Source organism: Neopelma chrysocephalum, unplaced genomic scaffold (assembly GCF_003984885.1).
Source record: "Neopelma chrysocephalum unplaced genomic scaffold, ASM398488v2 Primary Assembly neopelma1_23b, whole genome shotgun sequence".
NCBI classification, from domain to species: Eukaryota; Metazoa; Chordata; class Aves; order Passeriformes; family Pipridae; genus Neopelma; species Neopelma chrysocephalum.
In genome coordinates, this window is record NW_020897692.1 from 11184122 (window position 1) to 11206588 (window position 22467).

The following is a 22467-nucleotide window of genomic DNA, read 5'->3' on the forward strand; positions in this document are numbered from 1 at the left end:
ATGAATTAAAAAATTGTACATGAAATTTTTACCCTGGGCTCTAAATCTAGAATTAGTACCATAAATTTTTTGACCTTCCTTATACTGTTTCCTACTAATATTTCAGAGGAGCACAGAAACTAGCAGTCGTTAGGGAGGCTCTACTATGCTTAGACCGCTTGTAATGAGGACTTAAAACCTATGGTGCTGAAGATTCCTTGGTGAAGCTATCTCTTGAATCTGATAAACAATCATGAACAAAATAATATGGCCCATTATGATTTGCCTCAGAATTTCTCAGGATTAATGATATGTAAATTCAGAATCTAGTGTCAGAAAGTATGTAACTTTTCTTTTGAATATGGATCAAATTTTCTCTTAAAAATAGCAAGGACGTTTTCCCCATGTAAGAGAAAATGTTTCAGAACACCAGTCTTCTGAAAAGTCATCAGGCTCCTTTTATTCATGATCAATTTGTTTCTGAAAGAGTTCAAAGCATGTGAACAGTTTCTGTTCAAATGAAGAACTAATTTTGCGTGAGACAAAAGTATCAGTTTAAGGAGAAAACAAGACTGTTTTGATTTCTATGTGTCACAGGGACTGCTGAGATAAATCAGGAACATGAAAAATGCATATTCTTCTGATTGAATCCTTAATCATATATCATAGTGCCATGGTTTAACCCCAGGTGGAAATTCAGCCCTACAAAGCCACTCACTCACTCCCCACTGGTGGGATGGGGGAGAGAATCAGAAGCATAAAAGCATAAAAAAAGCATAAAAGTGAGAAAACTTGTGAGTTGAGATAACAGTTTAATGGATAAAGCAAAAACCGCACATGCAAGGAAAGCAAAACCAGGAATTCATTCAACTCTTCCCATTGGAAGGCCAGTCTTCAGCTAATTCTCAGGAAAGCAGAGCTCCACCACGGGTAATAGTTACTTGAGAAGACAAACGTCATCACTCCAAATGTGTCCCCTTTCCTTCTTCCTCTCCCAGCTTTATCTACTGAGCATGACACTGTATGTGTGTATTAGTCTTTGGTCGGTGGGGTCAGCTGTCCCAGGTGTGTCCCCTCCCAACTCCTTGTACACCTCCAGCCTCCTTGCTGGTGGGGTGGCAGGAGGAGCAGAAAAGGCCTTGACTCTGTGTAGGCCTTACTCAGCAATAATGAATCCCTGTGTTATCAACACTGTTTCCAGTACAAATCCAAAACACAGTCCCACACTAGCCACTGTGAAGAAAAGTAACTCTACCCCAGCCAAAACCAGCACAAATGGGAATGGAAACAGAGGCTATGATGCAAATCACTAGCACTGTCAGAGTCAAAAGTGAAACTGTGATTGCTTAGTTGAGAGACAAAAGTGTAAAGAGGCATCAAGGAAGGATGATGAATAAGAAGAGGCTAGAGAAGACGAATGGGTGAATGCTTCTTCACAATAAATGAGCAAATGTGCATATGGTAAAAACAAAAAAAATAAAATTAAGAAATGCATGCAAAGTTATGTAGGTGAACACATATGTAAATGGGCTTTTGATTTTCACCACCTTTGATTAAAGACAGACGCTTAGAATGCTTTCAAAAGAATTTTTATATAAGATATTAGAAGTCAATAATTCGGGTCCTAAGCCATCCATTAAGTGATCACAATGGAGAGATGTTTTCTGTTCTGTTGGATCCTTTCTTCCTGATCATCTAATGCTGAAACTTAAGAGCTGAAATTAGCATTGTTCACAAGAAAGTGATGAGAGACTTTTGACTGGCTAAGACAGTGAACTGCTAATACAACTAGCAAAACTGGTGCTAGGTTTATGAAGCCACATTAAGTGAGAGTAATCAGATTATGACACTATTAATTACCCTGAGATATAATATTATAGTAATTTTGGGGGTATCCATAGTAAAATTTGCCTTCAATGTGCTAGTACACTTTATATGAAGATAGCATGCTGGCATTTCCATAAAAATTTCAAATAGGAGCTACAGAACAGTGAAAATACGTGTAATACCACCATGGCTATACTTAGGTCCCATTTTGAGGTTGCTCTATTTGTGTGTAAGAAATATTTTTTGTAAATTATTATTTTTTATGTAAACATTTTGCTGCTTTTGGTGAAAGTAGATTTTTCCAAACTCTTTTTTTAACTCAAGAAATTTTCTGTTTTGTAGAAGTTAATGGGTTTTTACTTCAAGCTCACCATAAGCAATCTTTTAAACATGAAAAAAATTAAGTATCTCCAAAACCAGAAGGCTCTGTTTTTAAAAAAATGTCTTTCCTCTCACACGTACAACTCATGATATGACCAATGTAAATTAGAAACAATCATAATTCTGTTCCTTTGGCTATAACTTTTGGATAGCCTCCAACATAAAATGCATTAGCACAAAAATGTTCTTGTCCTTAATTAATTTATAGCTTAGAGCAGAATACCATAAATAACAGTTGAACTTCAGCTGCAAAGGTTTTGAAGCCATGGGTAAAATATTTTATAAAAATTTTAATAAAGCTAAACAGTGCTGGATGACAAGCAGAATTAATTGTCAATAAATGTAGGCATTTCAGTGATGGACAACTGAATGTAAAATATGTTTATTTTGTAATATATTTGGTTTCTATTGAATTTATTGCCATTATGGGTGAGAAAATTACTGAAGTTTTATCCTTACCCTGAAAAAATACACTCACTAAATTGAACTGTTTGGTTGGGAGTTTTGATTTGTTTTGGTTTGTTTTTAAATAGCTTGAAGCAGATAAAGTATGCTGGTATATCTTCTTTTGAAGCATGCATGGTTGAAGGTCATAGAATCTGCATGATATACTATAGCTTTATATGGGAACACAGGACTGGAAAGGACCTAATGGGTCATCAAATCCATTGTCATACTATTGCAGGAATCAGGTTTTATAATCCCCTTCATAAACTTATCAAGTTCCACTGTGAGTGCAGTTAGGATTTTTGCTGCTGTTACTCCAATGGGAAAATTGTTCCCAAATCTCATTGCTCCAAGTGAGCACAGATTAAATTCTGGCCAATCTATGCTGTTGGGTTCCCTTGCCAACATTGTAATTTAATTTAAATGGCTCTCCCATCTTCCTCTTTTTTGTCTCTATGATATATTTATACACAGCAACTGGACCCCTTAACAGCCTTTATTTTGCCAAGCTAAACAAGCTAAGCTCTTCATTCTGTCTCCTCATATGATAGTCTCTCCTTTCCCCTGATCATCCCAGAAGTCCATCTTTGTACCTGAACGAGTCTGAGGTAATGTGCTACAAATGACAAAGTACAACAGTCTTGCATAATAGCATAATAAAAGAAACCACAGCAAGCAGAGTAATAATTTCATGCTTGCAAAGATATGCTGTGCCAAATATTTAAGAGGTCGAGTAAAGGTTTTGACATCTTCTAAGGGGACCTTTATTAGAAATAATGTGGGTTTTTTCCCCAAAGTTGTTGATTAAAATTGCAGTATGAAAAGTTTTAGGGTTTTAATCAAAAGCTGGAAAATCAATGAAAACTGTTTTTTGGTTGAGACCTTCAGCCAACATAGCATGCAGTTGATTAGATTTGTGATCATTGAAAAAATGGGTCTGCCATATCGAAAGTTTGTTTGACAATTATGCCAGAGAAAATTTCTATGAACACTGTATAATATGTAATGAACCTTTCCTGGAGAAGCCACAATTGCTTTCACACATTGCCCTTAAGAAATTTCAGTTACAGGGTTTGGGGGGGCTGGTTCCCTGGAGTTAGCTCTGTAGAGTGCTCCTCTTGGTGTAAGCCAATAGAAATCAAAAGAGAATGTGGGTACAACTTATCCCACCACCTCCTAGTATCACAGAGAAAAGGATGTGGTCAAATCTAGTATCCCCTGGTCTCTTTTGCCATAGCTTCTTGGAAAACTTTGGGACACTCCTGACTGCCAGCTGTTAAGACTGTGACAGCAATCTTTTTCTGGCTGTTTTACTTCTAGTCCTTACTGAGTTGATAGTTTAATCAAGTTTCTAGGGGAGCTTCAGACAAAAACTTTTTTCCAGTCATGCTGAGCCTGACATCCCAGTGCTTAATGTCAGGATCACTGGAGAGTACCATGCCTCTCTTAATTGTGAAGGAGAGGCATTAGGGAAACATTTGTTTTTCTACAATCCTTCTTTTCTCAAGAATAAACACACTGATTTCTTTTTTATCTTTTCTCTGCCCTGTAGCATAAGGGCAATATGCTGTAGGAAAAGGGAAGCACAATTTTAAGTTACTACATGTGCACAGGAAGATCAATGAAAATTAAAAGCTTTTAAAATACAAGCAATTTCTTAAGCAAGAGCAAAGGGGAATCTCAACCATGATTACAAGCAGTTAAGTAGACAATTAAGGAAATACATGCCAAGGCACCGTATGGGTGGCTGCTTCCTGGAGATTGGGAGCAGGAGGAATCCCCATGGAATCTAGAGGGCTGAGGGCAGTCCCAGCCCTGAGCATCAGGCACCTTCCTGGACATGAGATGAGTCTGAGATGGGACGTTGGCCCAGCTTGATGGGTCCCATGGGCACGGCATGGCAGGGTTGTGTGGAGCTGGAGGCCAGCCTTGCTGTGGCAATCCTGAGGCAGGGGCTAATGGCCCCAGGGGGGCTGACACGTGGTCCTGGGGGCACTGATAATAAATTAAATGGAACTGTAATTCTAACAAACATTTCTGATGATAACAGTCATAGTCAAATAGTTGATTTGATAGTGGAAGCTGTCACACGCTGTCTGCCCCCATGGTGGCCTGTGGGTCATGGGAAGTAGGTGCTCCTTCATGCATCCCGAAGTGTTCTCCGGTGATGCTTGGCAAAATCAGCTTCACATTTTGTCCTATCCTGGCTACCTGTGCACAGCCAGATCTTCACAGTGCACAGTCAGACTGTCTGCCCAGAAGGACTTGCCACACTTCCCCAGTGTGGCAGCCTGGACTTGGAGCTGCAAGGGTATGAAAAGCAGCTTGAAGAGCTCTTTGCTTTCCCTGGATGTTCCTTCAAGGGTCCTGGGAACTGTGGCTTGTAGATCAATGGGAATATAGGGACTTTCACTGACCCCTTTAGTTAGGGTATCTTGGCAAACTTGCCAAAGAAAACTTCAGCTTTCCTTCTGCTAAGTTTGGTTTCCTGATCCATGGTGCCTTGGGGCAGAGGGGTCGTGTGTATAGGAATGAGGAAAGATGAGAGGCTTTCTCCAAAACAAATCTAGATAGAATCAATATCTTCATATTACTGCACTGAGAGTAACAAAAAATATTCTATTTAGCGCATGTGATAAAACTCTCAGCAACTGGCATGGAAAAAACAGCCCAAGAGGCATCTTGCTGTGCAAAGGGCTGAGATGTTATTGTAGCTCTGTTAGGTTAAGTTGCTAGTGTGGCGAAGTCTGCAACCAAAGCTGCTTCTTTCATTAGCCTAACAGGTGGTTAGGAGCATTTTGGTGCTGCTGTGTGATGTCTGTGAGTGAAATAACACTTTTATTCAACACAGCAGCAAAATCCCATGGGCTTTTCAGAACAACACAATGCTGTATAATGGAGAGTATTTTAATTAATACAGTGATGTTCATCCTGAATGTTTCTATTGCTCGCCATATCTACTGTGGCATCACTAAATTAAAATGGAGAAGACATGTATAGGCATAAATATCAAGATATTTTAAAGTTTAATGAAGAAAAAGCTCTTCCACAGAGTGTAAAGCATCTACATTATCCTTCTGCTTAGTAAAACTTCAGATGATTGAAATTACTCAAGTCCTATCTGTGTTCCAGGATGTGTCTTCTTGGGAGGGTTTAAGTGTAGTTGCTACACCTGTAAAATGACTCTAAAATAATACATAGTGGAGAGAAAATACCTTTAAAGGCCTATTTTTAAACCATGTCTCCTGTGAGCAAGGTTTGTGAAAATCACGAGTAACGCCACTTTTTTGCATTCAGACCATCAGATTTTAATCTCACTTAGATTGATGAAAATCCAGAGTAAACTCTGAAGAGTAAAGGCAAATGAGGTCAAAATTTGACCCACTAAGACTTGGTCCACCCTTTTTGTACTGATTGACAGAAAACTCTTCTTTGTTTCTTATATTGTGTGAATTGCACAGAAAATTCAGCTTTTCATTGCGAAAACATGATTGATTTTCTTTAATTAGTTCTAGATAGTTGCATATTGTCTTTTAAAGACAGTAGTCTTGATCCTTCCTCCATTCAAATTAATGAGAAAAGTTTCACTGAATTTTTTTAAAGGACAAATATTTTTTAGGGCAAAGAATTAATTTCTGTAAATTCCATGTACCTCATACAAATATCTCTACCTTGCTTCTTGTAAATTGTCATGCCAGATGTGATTCAGTGATTGTGGGTATAATAGCGTGATAACCTGATTCTTACACATGTAGGAAATGCTTTCTGCTATTCATAAATAAATAAATAGATGGATAATTGCTCAATATTCTCCAAGAACTAGCTGCTCAAGACTGAAGTTCCCTAAATAAATTTTCTAGAAGATTAAAGTATTTATCAATAAAATAACCTTCCTATAAAGCTAAGTTTTCCTTAATGTGTCTGCACCAATTTAACTGTGATTACAGCTGGTTAAGACTTCATTACTGTTTCTATCCTTATGTTGTTGATAATCCAATAAATCTTGTTCTTTCAATTCAGAGCAAGGAAAAAAATATACAAATACCAAGTTGACATTTACTATTTTGCGATATTTCACACACAGTTTGTTAAAAAATAATGGATGAATGTGTCATACGCTGTTCTGACTGGTATTAACTGACACCGTAGTAGTCCTGCTTTATTCCCTAAATGGTAGTGTTCCTTGTATGACTGTATTGTTATTAGGAGAACTATATAAATTATTTAAATAATGGTCAGTTTGTAGAGTTGAACAGGATTGTTACTGCTTCCTTTAAAAAGATCACAGCTTCCCAGAACATTTCCAAGAGTTCTCCTTGCCAAGGAAAGACCTCCATGGTCTCACAGCCCTCAGAATCTCTGTGGCATCACCAGTCCTGCCACTGAGCCTGCCTGGACACGTTTCCATGTCAGCTGTCTCTGCAATGCACTTGACCTACAAAACCTTGTTTTATACCATAACCATAGTGCTCTGTCAAGAAGGTCAGGACAGAGTTCAGGGGATCCACAATGTGGAATCAAATTCTGTTTGTTTATGCAAACTAATCAAATGCATGAATGAGCTTTAATCAACATGAGAACCTGCCTCCCTCCAGTGTTATGGCTCTGTTCCCCATATGCCCTGTAACATCCCCAGCTTTCCAGGAGCAAAGCTCCTAGCTCCCTCCATGTCTGCCATACCTCCATGGGATTTGGAGTTGTCACCATGTCCCAAGCCTTCCTTTGCTTTGTGGGCTGTGAAAGCAACTGTTCTGTAGCTCTTGCTGTGCTGTGGGTTTTCCAGCTTGGCCAGCCAAGGGAGTCATACATTCCCCCTGAGCAGGTATAACTCTACAGACTGCCTACAGGGTCACTGATAACATGGGCCAAGCTGGACACATTTCTTCTCTGCTGTCATTTTGCCATGTCATTGCACTGTATTGCACGTATTCTGCAGAACTGCTCTCAATGAGGAACCCAGCACATTACGTACCAGCTTTTTGCTTCCCTCATTACGGCTCCTTTTCTTGGGATGGAGGAGGTTACTTGGTGTTGATTGCCAGATTTAAGCAGAAAGCTGAGACTTGTGGTACCAGTTCTTTGGAGGCAATGGGAGTGCAAGGTTGTACCACCTGGGTTGGTATCATACCTGCAAACACATTGCCTAGTGTATTCTGGATTCTTCAGGTCACTCTGCTCTGTCATGCCTTTGGAAACATATGAATAAAGTCAATGGGAGTTTCTAAATTAAAAAATATAAGTATTTTCAAGTCACTTTAAGTCTGGAAGACTGTGTTTTCTAGCTGGCCTGCTGTCTGGCTGGCAGAGCAAGCAGAACATGCTGCTTTTCTCTTTGTTCCTGGCATGCAGCCCCTGAGCCTTATCTTTTCTCTAGGGAGCAGCAGGGACCCTAGTCAGCCTCAGGTGGGAGCAGCAGAGCGATGGCACAGGGACGCCTCTACCCTCGACTCCCTCCTCCCCCCTTCGGACCTAGATTCTAGCGAAGCCCCTGCCCTGGGAACATCCCTCCACACAGGTATTACTGCGTACCACGAGCTGTTCTGCTGACACACAGGAGCTTCCAGGTGGAGCCGGGCTCCCGAATAACTAACATTAAGGAGATGCTGTTGCAGTAGCATGGCTGGAAAGCAACACTTGAGCTTCCTACAGATGTCAGCTCCAGGAGGGGACCAAAATGACTTGCATCATCTCTTGTCTTTCAAAGGCTCATCTGAATTGCCCTTGGGAAATCAAAGCCCTTGGGAACTGTTGAGGATTCCCAAGGACATCCTCAATGCACGTTATTTTTACTGAAATTTTTTAGCATAATGACTTAAAAATAAGCATCCTGAGTTAACAACTTAGTGTAACGAGGAACTCTTCAGCAGGCATTGTGGACTTTTATGACCATACTGGGTGTCTCACAATATTTGTATTAGATTTTGCCTGTCTTTTAAAAGCCCCGTTGCTAGTATCACATTGGTTGTACTTTATTTCCAGCTTTAAAATGCCTCACAGTGCTGGAACATATTTTGAAATTGCGAACCCAGCTCAAAAACTGGAAAGCAAATACTAATTGATTTTATAAAAATTTCACAACTTTAAGCCCAATATTTTAAAATGTCTGACTCATTTGGAAAGTTCAGCATTGTCTGGATTAATTATGGCTCCAGAAGATCTATCTCAATAGTCAGAAAGCAACTCCATTTGTAGTCAAGGATTGCAAACACAGTCTTCCTGGAACTGAAAATTGTACATTGTGCAATTTTTATGGCTTGTATGGCTTTTCTATTTTTAGTTGGTTGAAACCTGCAATACATCATATAATCCTCCTTAAATTGTCATTCATAATGCTAATTGCCATTAACTTGGCATAAATTATTTCTTAAATTTGTATAGTTACTCTTTCACCTAACAATATTACACAGACAAAACTGTATTTTTTTCTAATATAAAGTTGATGTGAGTACAAATTACTAATGATGTTTTTCTACTTATAAACTTTTAAAAAAGATATTTAAAATCCTCACAGTATTTTCTTTTTTTCTTTTAAAAACATGCATGTGTTATGAACTCCAATAACTCTTCCATTACTTCAGCAAACCATTTATTTAATATTTGCCTTTATAGATATTTGGAAAATTTCTCTGAGGTTTGAGAAAGTCTAATAAAATTGTACTTTTCAGCTTTTTTGAAGATAAAATGAGAAGAACAATTCTGGGTTTTTTCCTTTCTAGAAATGCTTCTTCAAGGTATAAGAGATCAGTTAGTAACAAGTATTTGCATAGAACTGTCCAGCCTTGTTCTTGCTTACTTAAATAGAGATAATGTCATGTATTTGGCTACCTGCAGAAATGGTTTGCACAACATTGTGTCATTCCCTGGCTGAGCAGAGGGCAGGGGACCTAAGCCTGCTGCTGGCACACCAGTTCACGACGTTTGTACTATAATGCTAAGTGTTGTTGACAACATTCTTATTTTCTAGGCTTTCCTATCCCTTTAATTATAATCCCTTGTCTTTGACACCTATGTTTATTTCAACAAGTCCAAGGTTTGTCGATTCCTTGGTGTTTGCTGCTTCTACAGGGTGAATTCTAGTGCCTGGAAGTCCAGTGCTACAGCCAAGACATCCTACAACAATAGCATGTGGTGCCAAACATTTTTCCATGCAAGATTTTGATTTTTCTTCATGGCAAAAATTAATAACAGCATCAGTAAGTACAATTAGAATAAAGATTTTTTTTTTTTTTGCAAACATGACAGCTACCTTAGGTCAAGTACGTGGCATCCCCCCAGCTGTAGAGAGTTTCTCTAAATATGGCCATTTCATAGCAGGGCAGTTTTGCTGTCCTAGAATCAACTCACAAACTGTTGACGGACTTTTTTTTTCTTTTTAATTTATGTAGGCTTTTTTGACATGCAGTCAATGATGTTGTGTGGGATGAATTGAAAAGATTTACTAGAACATCAGATTTTGGAATTTACTTTGATTAAATGAGTTACACAACTTATTATGGAGGCATAGGATGTATACATTGCTCAAATTACATTCTTAATTAATAAAAATAAGGAAATATTTATTCAACATGGGGACTTTGTTCTGACTTTTCTGAAAGCCTTGGGAAGTATTTTCAGTATGTATACAGTGGAGGCTCAGCCGCTTAGTTTGGGCTTGCTTTTTCAGAACAGCTGTGCTTACCAATTGGCTACTGGGTGCTCTGGAGAGCCGTCCTTTAACTTTCAGCTGGGCAGGTCTGAAAAAAACTCTTTCACCTCTGAAATTCCTGCAGTCTGCATGTGGATAAATGCAGATAAGGAAAATCTCTAATCTGTGTGGTGTGCAGTGGCTACTAAGAAAGCAGTGGTACTGAAAGCTCACTTAAACACTTTCACTAGGGATAGAAACGTGAATGAGGTTTATTCTCTTTAGGATTGAAATAAACACATGAGAATCCTCTCTGTTACATCTTATTTCTTAAGATAACTAAGTATATATACATATATATATATGTAACGAGAGGTGAATTTGCTTCCTCATAAGAGGAAAACCGGCTAGTCTTTCTTTTCCCAAACCACAGGTTGGTGCCAGCGGAGCAAAGATGTGACTGGGCTGCCAGCAGCAACCTCACTAGGTCCTTGCCAAGGCCTGAGTCCACCACACGTGCACAGGAGAAGCAGCCCAAAGTAATTTCTCAGTCACCTAAACTTCCTTGAAGGCAGATGAAAAATATTTAAGGAAACAAATAAGGAATGCTGAGACATTACATAACTGCTGGCTCAGACTCTTTCTAACTAAATAAAGAAAAACAGTAATGTCTTTATTTATATTCTGCTTTCTTATCTGCTTTCTTAACTGATTTACCAATCATATACAATCTGAATCTTTTAAATTTGTATTCCAAGATACAATGATGCCTTAAGATTTAGAGACATCCACCAATTCCCTTCAGCAACACTGAGATCCATATTGCTTTTCTGTCATACACCTCCACATACAAAGTAGGAACTTGAAAATTTTATGATTAATTTTTTTCAGATTTACCTTAATTATTAAAAATTATTTTCTAATTTCACTTGCTCCATCTAAAAGAAAGCTAACATAGATCCATTTCTTACTGTTGTTTCTTAAATTACTTGTTTTGTACAATTATGACCAGATTCCCCCACTCTTCCTTCCAAGAAACAGAGTTCAGGATGAGGAGTTGTGACTGGAGAGTCAAATAAGCTCATTTCCCATTTAGGGAGCTCAGTGAGGGTGAGGTTTTGACTCTTCAGTACTTTTTAGAAATACTGGGTTCTCTGCCCCTCTCAGCCAGAAGTGTGCCTGCAAGCAGAGGTCTGTGTACTGATGCTTTGTAGAAAATCCATCCCAAGCCTTTTGAGTTTGTGACTTCATTAACACAAAGTTCGCAGGGTGGGTTGTAGCAGGGACTGTGAGGGTGGACACAGCCCCACAGCCTCTGTCATGTCTTAACATTTGCCATCAAGTGTTTCACTCTGGCAGATGCTGATAATGAGGTGCTAAATACCTGCTATTGCCTCCCAGTTCTGGATCCATTTCTGGATCCAGGCCAGTTTATCAGTCAGCTCAGGAAGGGCACTGATGTGCCTAAATTAAGGGCACAGCCTCTCTAGAGAGGGCAGTGGTGGCTCAGAGGGGTAAAACTGAGACCTCCCAGCACATTCCAGAGTCACAATGCAGTGGTGTCCTCTCACAGGGAGGCTGGAGCAACACCATCCTCTACCCAGCATCTTTTTCTATGGAAAGAAAATCAGGGGATGCTTTCCCTGATAGACAGGAGCCATGGTTGGCTTTAGCAGTGGTCACTGGAGCTGCATAACTGAGGATGAGGAAAGGCCTGAAGCCTTAACATAGCCTCAGGGAGCTCAGGCTCCATTTCAAAGACACTGCAGATTAGAGGTGAAATCTGAACTCCTATCTTAGTAACACAAGTGAAATACTTAAAGCTGAACAGTGTGAACTTATGCCAGTGCAGATGATTTTAACTTCATGTAGGCTTGTAAAACACCCACTTGACTTGTAGGAGCTCTTTTTAATATCTTTCCATGGCTCTGGACAAAAATTACTTTCTAAGAAAAGTGGCTAAGGAAGTTTAACTCTATCCTAGTGGGAAACAGAGAAACTTCAACCCTTTCTTTAAAATTAAGAAAGGTAGGGTGTTTGGCTAGTTGCAACAAGACAAACACAATTCACTTAGAACTTATCCCTGTTGACATTGGATTTTAAGAAGTCACAGACATTAAAGAAACTTGAATCTGGCAGCAGGTAATTTTAATAATGTTAATGGAAGACCAAGCCCATGCAGAGACATTTATTTGCTTCTTCCTTCTCTCTTCCTTTCCTCCTCAAAGCAACTATGCTGTATTTTCAGCTTAGCCTGAATTTTTGCTCTGAATTAAAAAGCCAGGTGAAGATTTGAGCAGATTAACAGTGACAGGCTGTTCAAAAAAAGATCAAAACCAGCTCAACCTGTACCTGCAGAATAACTCTTTAACTTCATTCTTTTCAAGTGAAGAAATTGCTGTCCAGGAATTTTGAAACCATGACATTAGAAGAGGCACATAAATATGGTTTGTATAAATGAAAGCTATTAAGGTGGCTGAGGCCATTTTCAATGTCCAGGTGAGGTATCTGCAGGTTTTTGTGCTGCTCCCTGTCAGCATGAAGGCATTGGTATTACTTAAATCAGCTAGGCTGACATTTATTTCTTTACTTTCTTTGCCACAAGTTCTGAAGTCAGTGGAAAGCCTGCAGGATTATTGGGAAATAATGACAGTTACTGGGCTGGCACTGCCAGAAATGAAGTAAGACTCTCCTTTAACCTCTTTGCAAATAGTAATGACAAGTGGAGGCCAAAGCTTTGAAAAATGCAAAGACCACTCTGGAACTTCACAGTGCTAGTCTTCTTATCAGTGACATGAAGCACAAGAGCTCAAAGTTTGTGCCACCAAGCCCAGCAAAAGACAGGATAAGACTGGTGTGAAGTAGGGATGCTGTGCAACCTCTCTGCTTCAGCTGCCCTGTCCCTTCCTGACTCCTGCTGAACTGCTCTACCTCAAACCATGCTTCAGCAGCAACTTAAAAGTATGCCTCTAGAATAAGTAATAGACTTCTGCATGCCTTGACCTAACTTACTTGAAAAATTCGGATCCTTTTCTGCTTTCCCACCGCCCTCTGCTTATTTTCTCTCTCCAGGCTGTGTATTTATGGTGAGTTGCACTTTCCCTTTACATGGCTGATTAGTTTTCCATTTCCTTTGTTTGTAAAGGAGCAGTCTGTGGAAAGGAAAGGCTGCAAATTAAACAGTGATGGGCATGAGCAGAGATACTGGAAGGGGAACGTCTCTACTCATACTAAACTGTTTGAGTGGTCTCTGGTACACTTTTGGTCAGACTATTTAACACCCTCCTGAACCATTTAAGAGCATGTTTCAGGAGTTAGCATGGGCTAGGAGCAATTCCCAGTGGGCAGTGTGGATGCAGCCAGCATGTTATGGATGCTAAGAGGGCTTAAGAGCCTGAAGGATTTTCCAGGACAGCTGGCCTCACAGTCAGAGACCAGTCCTGGACATGGTTAATCTCCAGCATACATGGAGCCAAATAATTCTTTTCTTTTTCCTAATGGGAAAAATACTATGGTAAACCCACCAAAATTGATAGTGAAACTCAAGGGCAGGCTTGGGACCAGAAACTATTTTTATCTCCTTGTTTTGAAGCCAGTTAAGCTTCACAGAGGAGGAACCTTTTGGGAGGTGGAAGGTAGCCCGGACAAATGGAGAGGGTTAAATTCACATCTCACAAGATGACTAGGTGTTCATGTGCAAGCTGGTACTCTCTGTCTATCAACAACTGAAACTTCCTACAAAGGGGTCACTGAGAGAGATTTGGAACTTGCACCCTGTTTTGGTTTTCAGCTGAAATTTGAGATGCTGCAGATGGGTTTTTTACACTGTTGTCTCCTGGAGACAACATTTGTAGAAGATACAGGTCCTCTGTTGATTTTATTTTTTTCCTTTTGCTGTAAAATCTGTAAGAGTATCTACATTGTGATTATTTTTTGCATTTTTAAAAAACAAAAGAAAGATAAATTAGCCACATATAAAATGTAGCTATAGTTGTTGACTGGTTTCAGCAAAATCAGCTGTGCATATCATGGCTAATGAAAAAAATAGGGGAATCACAATCCACACTAGGTCAGCAAGAGACAGCAATATGCTTACCTCGACCCAAAGCTTGAAGTTTGCTTTGGGACATTCATCTTTTTGTCTTATCTCACACTTGCTAAAATTCAAGTTAATTTTGAAATAAAAATTAATTTTAAAGTGAAAAGTTGAAACTTATTTTGTAAAAAGCTAAGGATTTCCTCATTGCCCTATTTGCCCCATGGTTTATTCCTAGGTTAAAGAAGGCTTGCATGAACCATGGAATGACTTTAGTTTCCATGCAGTGTTCCCTCAGTGATATATCAGTTATAGGTATTTGGATTGGTCATAGTAAGGATAAGAATGAGGGGTTGGGAGTCAAGACCTGTGATGATTATCAGCCTGCTCCTGTCTATTGCTGCTTTCAGCAGTTTCCTACCATCTTGGCAGGAGACAGTGCATTGTTATAGGAGCAGTGGTCTTTAGAAACTCCTTACCAGAGACATACTGTGGTTCCTATGTCCACAGGATATCTGATCTTCCAGGTTATCAGCTTGGTTCTATGCTGTCAGCAAAAAGAAATTACTAACGCTTACCTAACACCAAAGATTTCCCATCTGCAGGAGTCAAAAATCTTTGGTAGGCTAGCTAATCTGCATCACGTCTCTTACCAGGCACATTCTGGCTGTCAGGTGATAAAACAAATGTTTAGTGGGTTTGGACTGAAACTAATGGTGACATTGCTAGCGTTATCTTCATGTGAAGTTTGATTTGAAATGGGATAACTCAAAAGACAGAAAGCTGTAAAACAATATGAGAAGACTCATGATAAGGCACAGTGCTCAATCCAGCCCTCAAAGAGTATCTGTGTCTCAAGATAGGCTCCATCAGCTGGGTGCAAGGCCCCAGAAAGCAGGGACATTTCTTTCCTCCAAAGAGTCATGCTCTTCCTTCAAATCAGAAGTAGTCCTGGGCACAGGAATATTTATTCCCAGTGGGCAGAAGAGGGATGGGTAGTCCATGTCTCCCAGCTCCGCTGAAACACTAGAAAGGCTGCACTGTGGGCAGTTAGCACTGTTGCCACCTACCTTGCTCCTGGCTAGTCCTTGTCCCCCCCATGGCCACTCCAGAGAATAAATCTGTAAGTCCTCATCAGACCTAGTGACATGTTTGTCTAGTGGTGTCAGCTACTTGATCTGTCTCTTCTCTATGACTCCTATTTGTACTTTCTGGCAGCTGGAAGCACAGTAATCAAAGCATGGGTAGAGTCATATATAAAAGTTTATTTTTTTGACTCAATGATGATCTAATAGCTTATCATTCCTCATGCCTCATGCATGCAAGATGTTTTTCCAGATGAAGCCTGGGAAACGTGCATCTTTGTGAAACAACTCTATGTTACTCCTTAGTTGGTCAGCCTGCATTACTCAAGAAAAAGTATTCCAGATGAAACCACAAGTTTTCCTGAAAATGACAAAATTAATGGAATTACACCAGCATAAACTCTGTTCTTTGTAAATCTATGCCATAATTTAGCCAGAGAATTTATCTTGGAATTAAGAAAATGTTGTTAAAATGGTATAAATCTGCCTTAGTGATGACTGGGTTTCCTCTTAAGTTTTGTGAAATCCTTTTCTGCTTTTACACAGTTTATACTTATTCAGAAAGACACCTGGATATGGAATTTTCACAAATCTATTTCTTTTCTTCTTGAGATTATATTTATGCATATTCCTCTCATTTCTTTTTTCAAGCAAAGGAACTATTGTTGATATAGTCTTTGGTGAATATAGTCCATGTGCTACTATGCTCCACTGTTATAAGAATCAATTTTAGAAGCTATAAAATAAATATTTGATAAAGCAAAAAGGCTTTGCTGATTCTCATGCTGTACCTCAAAAAATGTGTCTGCTATAACTGCTGCTTTTCTATACTACCTGCAAACAGCAAACCTTGCTATTGCAGCAGTGTCAACAGAACGAAACAAACATTTCTTCTTCAGTGCATGAGGCTCAGCACGTATGCTGGGGTGTTGCTCCTCCTAACACCTGTATGACAAATGCTTCCATGGACAGCAAACAAACCAGGTAAAAGGATGAAAGCAGCAGTGGTGTTACGTAGCTAGACAAGTCCTCTCCTAGTCTGCATAGGAGTTACAGCCCTATGGCTCAGTTATTCAAGCTGTTTACTGAGTAGAGAATTGTCCCGATTCAAAAAGTATCTATCCCTCCGTGCCAATAGTCCAACAAGGGTGAGCAGAGAACATGTGCTCTCACAAACGCACACTGGCAACATGTAATACTGTCAGAAGGAACAAAGATCTTTTGTTGTTTGCTCAAATCAAGTCATGATGCTTATGGGGCAAGAGACTGGGGGAGGGTTAGACAGCACAATGAATTAGTACTCTAGGCGTGAATATTTAGAAATTCAGGAAACTCCAGAATTGCTAAGGGTAGATATTTGTTCCATTCTTCATTGCATTAGTCATCCGGTTTATCACTCTCCTCTGACCAGCATAACTGAAACAAACACTGGACTCATCTGAAAAAGCAAACCAAGAATAAGGTCTGCATTCCCTTGGCCTGGTGTCGTTCACAATCTGGAGTCTGACTCACGTTTGCTTCACGCAGCATTCAAGTCCAGCTGTGCAGCATTTCTTAGCATGTTCCTCCAACAATGCAGCCAGCAGCTCCTACCTGGTCCTATCACAACCTCTTGGTAATTTGATTCCTTTTAATTTCTTCTAGTCAGACAAAACAATAATAATGAACATCTGTAGAGTCCAGGAGAACAACCTTGAGTAAATAATAAGAAAATTAATAATTTTAGCCAATCTCTGAGGTGGTGTGAACAGTTGTATTTCTACATGTTTGGACTGTGAAAGGCACACCACTGAGGCCATGTAACCTTAGTTGTGGCTATCTAGATCCCCTGGGGCTGAAGCTATCCATTCCCATCTGGGCGTGGTCCTTGCTTGGGACTTCTAAACCAACAAGGTCAATTTGATCTATCTTCCCCTCCTCCTGGCGTTTAAGAAAGTATCTTCTTTTTTTTGTTTGTTTTTATTTGGTGTTTTTTTCTTGGTATCTACTACTTACAGATACAGACTGATACTACTTAAAATTTTTTTCCAGCTCTCCTCTTTGTTTATGGGATGTTTCAGATATGATGGAGGTTTTATATGATATGGTCTCCATCTTGAGTATATTTAAATTATTTTTCACTCCTGGTGCTACACATTGATTGGTAGTCACTGGGCAGAGATTTGCCTTGCGCAGTGCCTGAGTTCTCCCCAGTCAACCCCGTGTACCAGGTGCTTCTGCACAACACTTTGCTCCACTCCAAAAGCCTGCACAGCAGAGCCTCTGAAAGACACAGCTCCCAGAGCCACAGCAGACAATTCCAGTTTTGGCTTACTAATAACCCAATTGCACTGACCATACAATACATTGTTAGCCTGTCAGAAACACAGCACTTTCATGTGATATCCTAATCAGTTAGATCTGCAATTGAACTCAAGACTACAAATTTATAGCCAATGGCAACAACCATATCACGGCTTTAAATCAACTTTTTTGTGTGTGTGTATTATAACATTATTATTATTATTATTTTAAGGGAAAGCACTATAGAGCCAAAATCAGCATGTCCAATTAGCAAGAGGGACTACATATTAAGTTCAAAGAACCCTTTTACGTTATCTGATTCTAATAGCACTGGTAACAGAGCCTAATCTAACCTGTCATTTTGAGAGCTATAGGGAGAACAAATTGCTGTCAATGGGGGAAGGATCTGGAACAGCATGCAGCCTGTCCTCTCCTGACATCGTACTCAGCAAATTCCTCACAGATTTCCTCCTGATGTCAGTAAAACTAAAATAAAGGTTATTTCATAAAATCTTGTGTGGATTGCTAACTTGTGAAAACTGAAGGAGCCATGCCCAGAACAACAGTACAGACTCAAATAAATAATCATAGCATTTGTCCTTCGTGCTTAAAGCTTAACAAATGACTGAAACAGAGGAGGGGCTGAAGAATTCCCATGCCAAGTACCAATACTGTGAGCACATATTGAAATGAGTAACCAAAAATTTCAAAATCAAGGTGACTGATCATATAAAGTCTTCTTGTTTGACTGGAAACTGTTAGAAACAGTTTCCAGTTTAATAGGCAATATGATAAGGGTTGGGGGAAAAAAAAAAGTAGAGTTGAATGCTAAAGTCATTATAAATCTTACCCGCTATTTCTTCAGGGAACACAATCCCTTCAGCAGATCAGGAATGCTGTAAGATATAGAGATGTGATCAGGGCTGACAGCAGGAGGTCATTTGTTACCAGTGTTGGACTGGCAGTGTCCCCAGAATCAATTTTGGAACCTTGGTGAAAAAACAGATCAGCAAAGTTTTGGGATTTCGATATTTGCATATCAAAATAATGTCATGCAACTGCTCAGAAACTTTTCTTCTTTATCATGATGCCATCAGAAATACAGATGGATGTCCAAAATGATAATACTAAGCATTCCTTTCCAGCACGCAGTATTTCAGCCAAGATCACTGGTATGTTCTGGCTACTTCACGCTACTCTAATTAAAACTCAGTCATCCTTACAGCTGCTTTATATTCCTAGAGCACTGCACAACAGCTGGATCATGCCGTTGATTTTGGCCCTTAATCTCCTTGGAAATTACTGTGTGAATATCAAAACTTTGGCCCTTTCTGTCACCATTTAAGCTTCTGCCACCTACATCTCTGGCTTCAGCACAGGACACCTTTGCATTTGGATAACGTTGGAAAAGTATCAACATTATAAGGGAAGACAGAGTAAGTATTAATGTTACATTGATTTTGGTAGGCTTTTAAAAAAGAAAGGCTTTTAAGGGCATTACCCCCAAGAGTGACAGATTGTCTGCTGCAGTCACTGCCCTGTAAGACTTGCTGCAAAATAAATCTGCAAGTTTAAAAGAAATTTCGAAAGAGGCCAAGTCTGATCTCCTTTAACGACAATCATATTCTAATTAGCCAGATAATACAAAACACCAGGTCAATTTGCTAAGCTGATCTCTTGCTGTTTTAACGAATTTTGAAAAAAACATAAATTTGCATCTGTCCTTTGTGGGCCTGTATTGATTTACATTAAGTAGAAACACACTTTAAATATTCATTCCTAATTTCTCTGTTAACAGGCTTATAAGCCCATAGTCAACTGCTCAGTCTTTACATGGCTTCATGAATTGTTATTTCAGCTCCCACAGGGGCAGATGGATCAAAATGGCTGTCTTGAATTATGATTTGACAGGGTGACCACTTTTTGTGAAGTCTAATATATTCAGCTAATTGCATCTGGGTGATTATGCAGTGCTTCAGGTGGATGATGTGTCTCAACTAGTCATGTGTTCAATTTAAAATTAATTGTGCGCCTTCAGGTCTAACAGTTGAGTCATCTTACTATAGAGAAATCACTAATATGGCATGTTACTAAGCAGAATACTGTAATATAATAATCTGTTTTCCACTGGAAAACATCTACAAGACAGTCTTTAAATATTTATTCTTAAAACATGTAGGATGTCCTAGAGCTATGAAACCATTCACTGTAAGCCATAAAAAATAGGTTTGGTTTAGAGATGAAAGTGGCTGGGGGCTGTGACCCACAGGGACTCAGAAGGAAACACTTAGAAAATAGAGACAGATTGAATCCCAAGTGCTCTCTCCCAAGAGGAAGCATGGTTGGAAAGTTTAAAACCCATTTAAGTTAAACAAATTGAGAAGCCCTATCTGAGAGGAAACATAGTACAGTGTTTATTTTTCCATTACAAATCCAAAACCTAAAAGATTTCCTGAGGTTCTCAGGTATTGTTCATACTTATAATGGAGATCTGTTTTTAGAAAGTGTTTAATCCAAACTGTTTGATGAAAAACACACTGCATAAACATTCAGGAAGCTAAAGGCCATTGTATACCTGTATCACATATTGTTTGGATAGGAGCAGACCTACAATGCTAGGAATTTCTGTGAAACTCTCTTGCTCGAAAACATTGGGTCTAATTTTCTCTCCATTTATGCTGGACTGAATTCCACTGAATTAATGAAGACATGAGTATCAAGTGACAATAAAAAGACAATCTTCCTGCTGTGTGAGACTACAGAAGCGCAAGGCTAATGTGAGCAAGAGATTTATAACACTGACCTGAGTCAAGCAAGTAGCAAGCCAGAGCAGGCCCAGTATAATTTAGCCAAGCTGATTAGTCAATGTATTTTACGTTTTGCCCCATCACTAGTGACCTGCTGCTCTGAAATCCTTATCAGAAAAGTGTGAGGTGTTATTGATGTTGAGAAGCTTCTGTTTGACTAATGAACAAGCTGCAGACCAAATCCAGAGATAAATTTAAGTGAGAGGAAATACTTGGAAACAGTGGAATATTATTCATTAGATCTATTGAAATAAAAATTTAGCAATACAGTAGGTCAAGAGATAGAGCTGAGGAACATTTGTCATAGTCTAAGACTGCAGTGTAGGTGCTTAAGAGGACAGATATGAGCATTCCATAACCATGACCTGACATTTCAGAGAAATCTTCTGGAAAGACTGCATTGATCTTGCCCATTACCTCTTAGTGATTTCATGCTTCTGTGCTCTTTTTTCAAACTTCTTTTCAACTTTCCTTTGTGGGACTTACTAGTGATTTTGTGCATTATTTGCCAACTGATTTACTCTGCATTCACCATTTTTCTTCATTACCTGGAATAAAATCATTGCTTCATTTAGGGAAACTACAGAGTAACCTTTGTCAGGCATTGTCATTCCACTCTTGTGGAGAATTTTTACTCAAGGAATATGCTTTTCTAAAATTTTATTGCATTTCTGTTTCTCAAGTAAACCACATGTTAAAATAAGAGCTACTTAACAACCTGCTTTGTTTTGCAGTGTTGAGTTGTAAATGATCAAAATGTCAACTGAAGGAAAGAAAACACTGGAACATGTTATTTACCATTTTCCTGCATCACTTTTAAGTTCCATAGATTTAAATTCATATTAGCATCTTGGCTTGGTGAAAATGATGGTTACCCTTACTTTAGGACTTTGCTTCTGCCACACACAGATTTGTTAAAATGGTTGAGCTTTCTACCACAGTCTCTTGAGCATCACAGTATTTTCAGTTTATAGTAGATTGTTGTTCTTTCCAAAGGCAGTATTTCCACTGTGGCTTTTTTTGTAAATAATTTTGTTTATAAATGCATCTTTATGTTTGTTTCTTTCTAGGCAGGGATGAGATCCCGAAACCAAGGTGGAGAAAGCTCGTCTAACGGGCACTTCTCCAGTTCCAAGCCTGTCATCAGCCGTGCAGAGAATGAAAAACTTCAGGAGGATGCCAAGAAAAAGAACAAACCTCATCGGAAGGAAGATGAGGTCATGGCTTCAGCAACTGTCAAACGGCACTCAAAATCACCTGGACCTTCTGAACGAAAGAACAAGAAGTCCATAGAGCTTTCTAAAGAGGACTTGATAAAACTACTTAGTATAATGGAAGGAGAATTGCAGGTAAATTAAATATCTTTTAAACCATGTTTTCTATGTAGCTGTTTATTTTTAGTTTATCCAAAGAGCACAGGGCTCAACGGACAGGGACATGCAAATTAAAGGCAAAGGATCACAAGGAGAGAGCTGTGGTCGGTGTTTAACAGTTTTAAGTACTACTTTATTTACCATCTCTATCTGCAGCTACCAAAGCAAAATAAATTACTAACACCTGTCAGAATTGACAAGGAAATGGGGTTCTGCAGATGAGGTAGAAAACCGCCACAGGGGAATCAGTTGCAGGGGGTGGGAAAAAAGGGAGGGGCAAGACAAGCAAATATAGTGAATGTAATTACCATCATTAATGAAAATATTCAAGAGAAAAATCTGCAAGTCAGAAATACAGAAAATGAACTTAAGATGTCCCCTGGACCTTCTGCATATTCAGATGTTGCTGAAGGCTCAGCCAAACCTCTGCCTGTCCCATCTGGTGTCCAGCGCTCTGCACAAAGACCCATTAGGTTTATTTCTTGGAGTAGTGCTTGCTTGAAAGCTTTCTCAATTGTCCTGGTTTGCATGTTAATTCTGCCCAGTAGTAAGTCCTTGACAGCAACCAGCACTCAACTTGTCCCCCAAATGTCTGTCCAGTTTTGAGATTCTCTTTGATGCTAAT

At 39.2% G+C, this 22467-nt stretch overlaps 1 protein-coding gene across 3 annotated transcripts in view; it reads left to right on the top strand.

The window, feature by feature from the left end:
- FILIP1 (filamin A interacting protein 1) overlaps positions 1-22467 on the top strand; it is a 106305-nt gene that overhangs the window by 20234 nt on the left and 63604 nt on the right. For 2 of the 3 annotated variants that reach the window (XM_027697071.1, XM_027697087.1), the window contains exons 2-3: positions 8009-8149; positions 21540-21818. In XM_027697071.1, coding sequence (XP_027552872.1) covers positions 21546-21818 — 273 coding nt within the window. In that variant the 5' untranslated portion in view covers positions 8009-8149; positions 21540-21545. The remainder of the gene's footprint in view (positions 1-8008; positions 8150-21539; positions 21819-22467) is intronic. The other variant, XM_027697080.1, reaches the window with a different exon arrangement.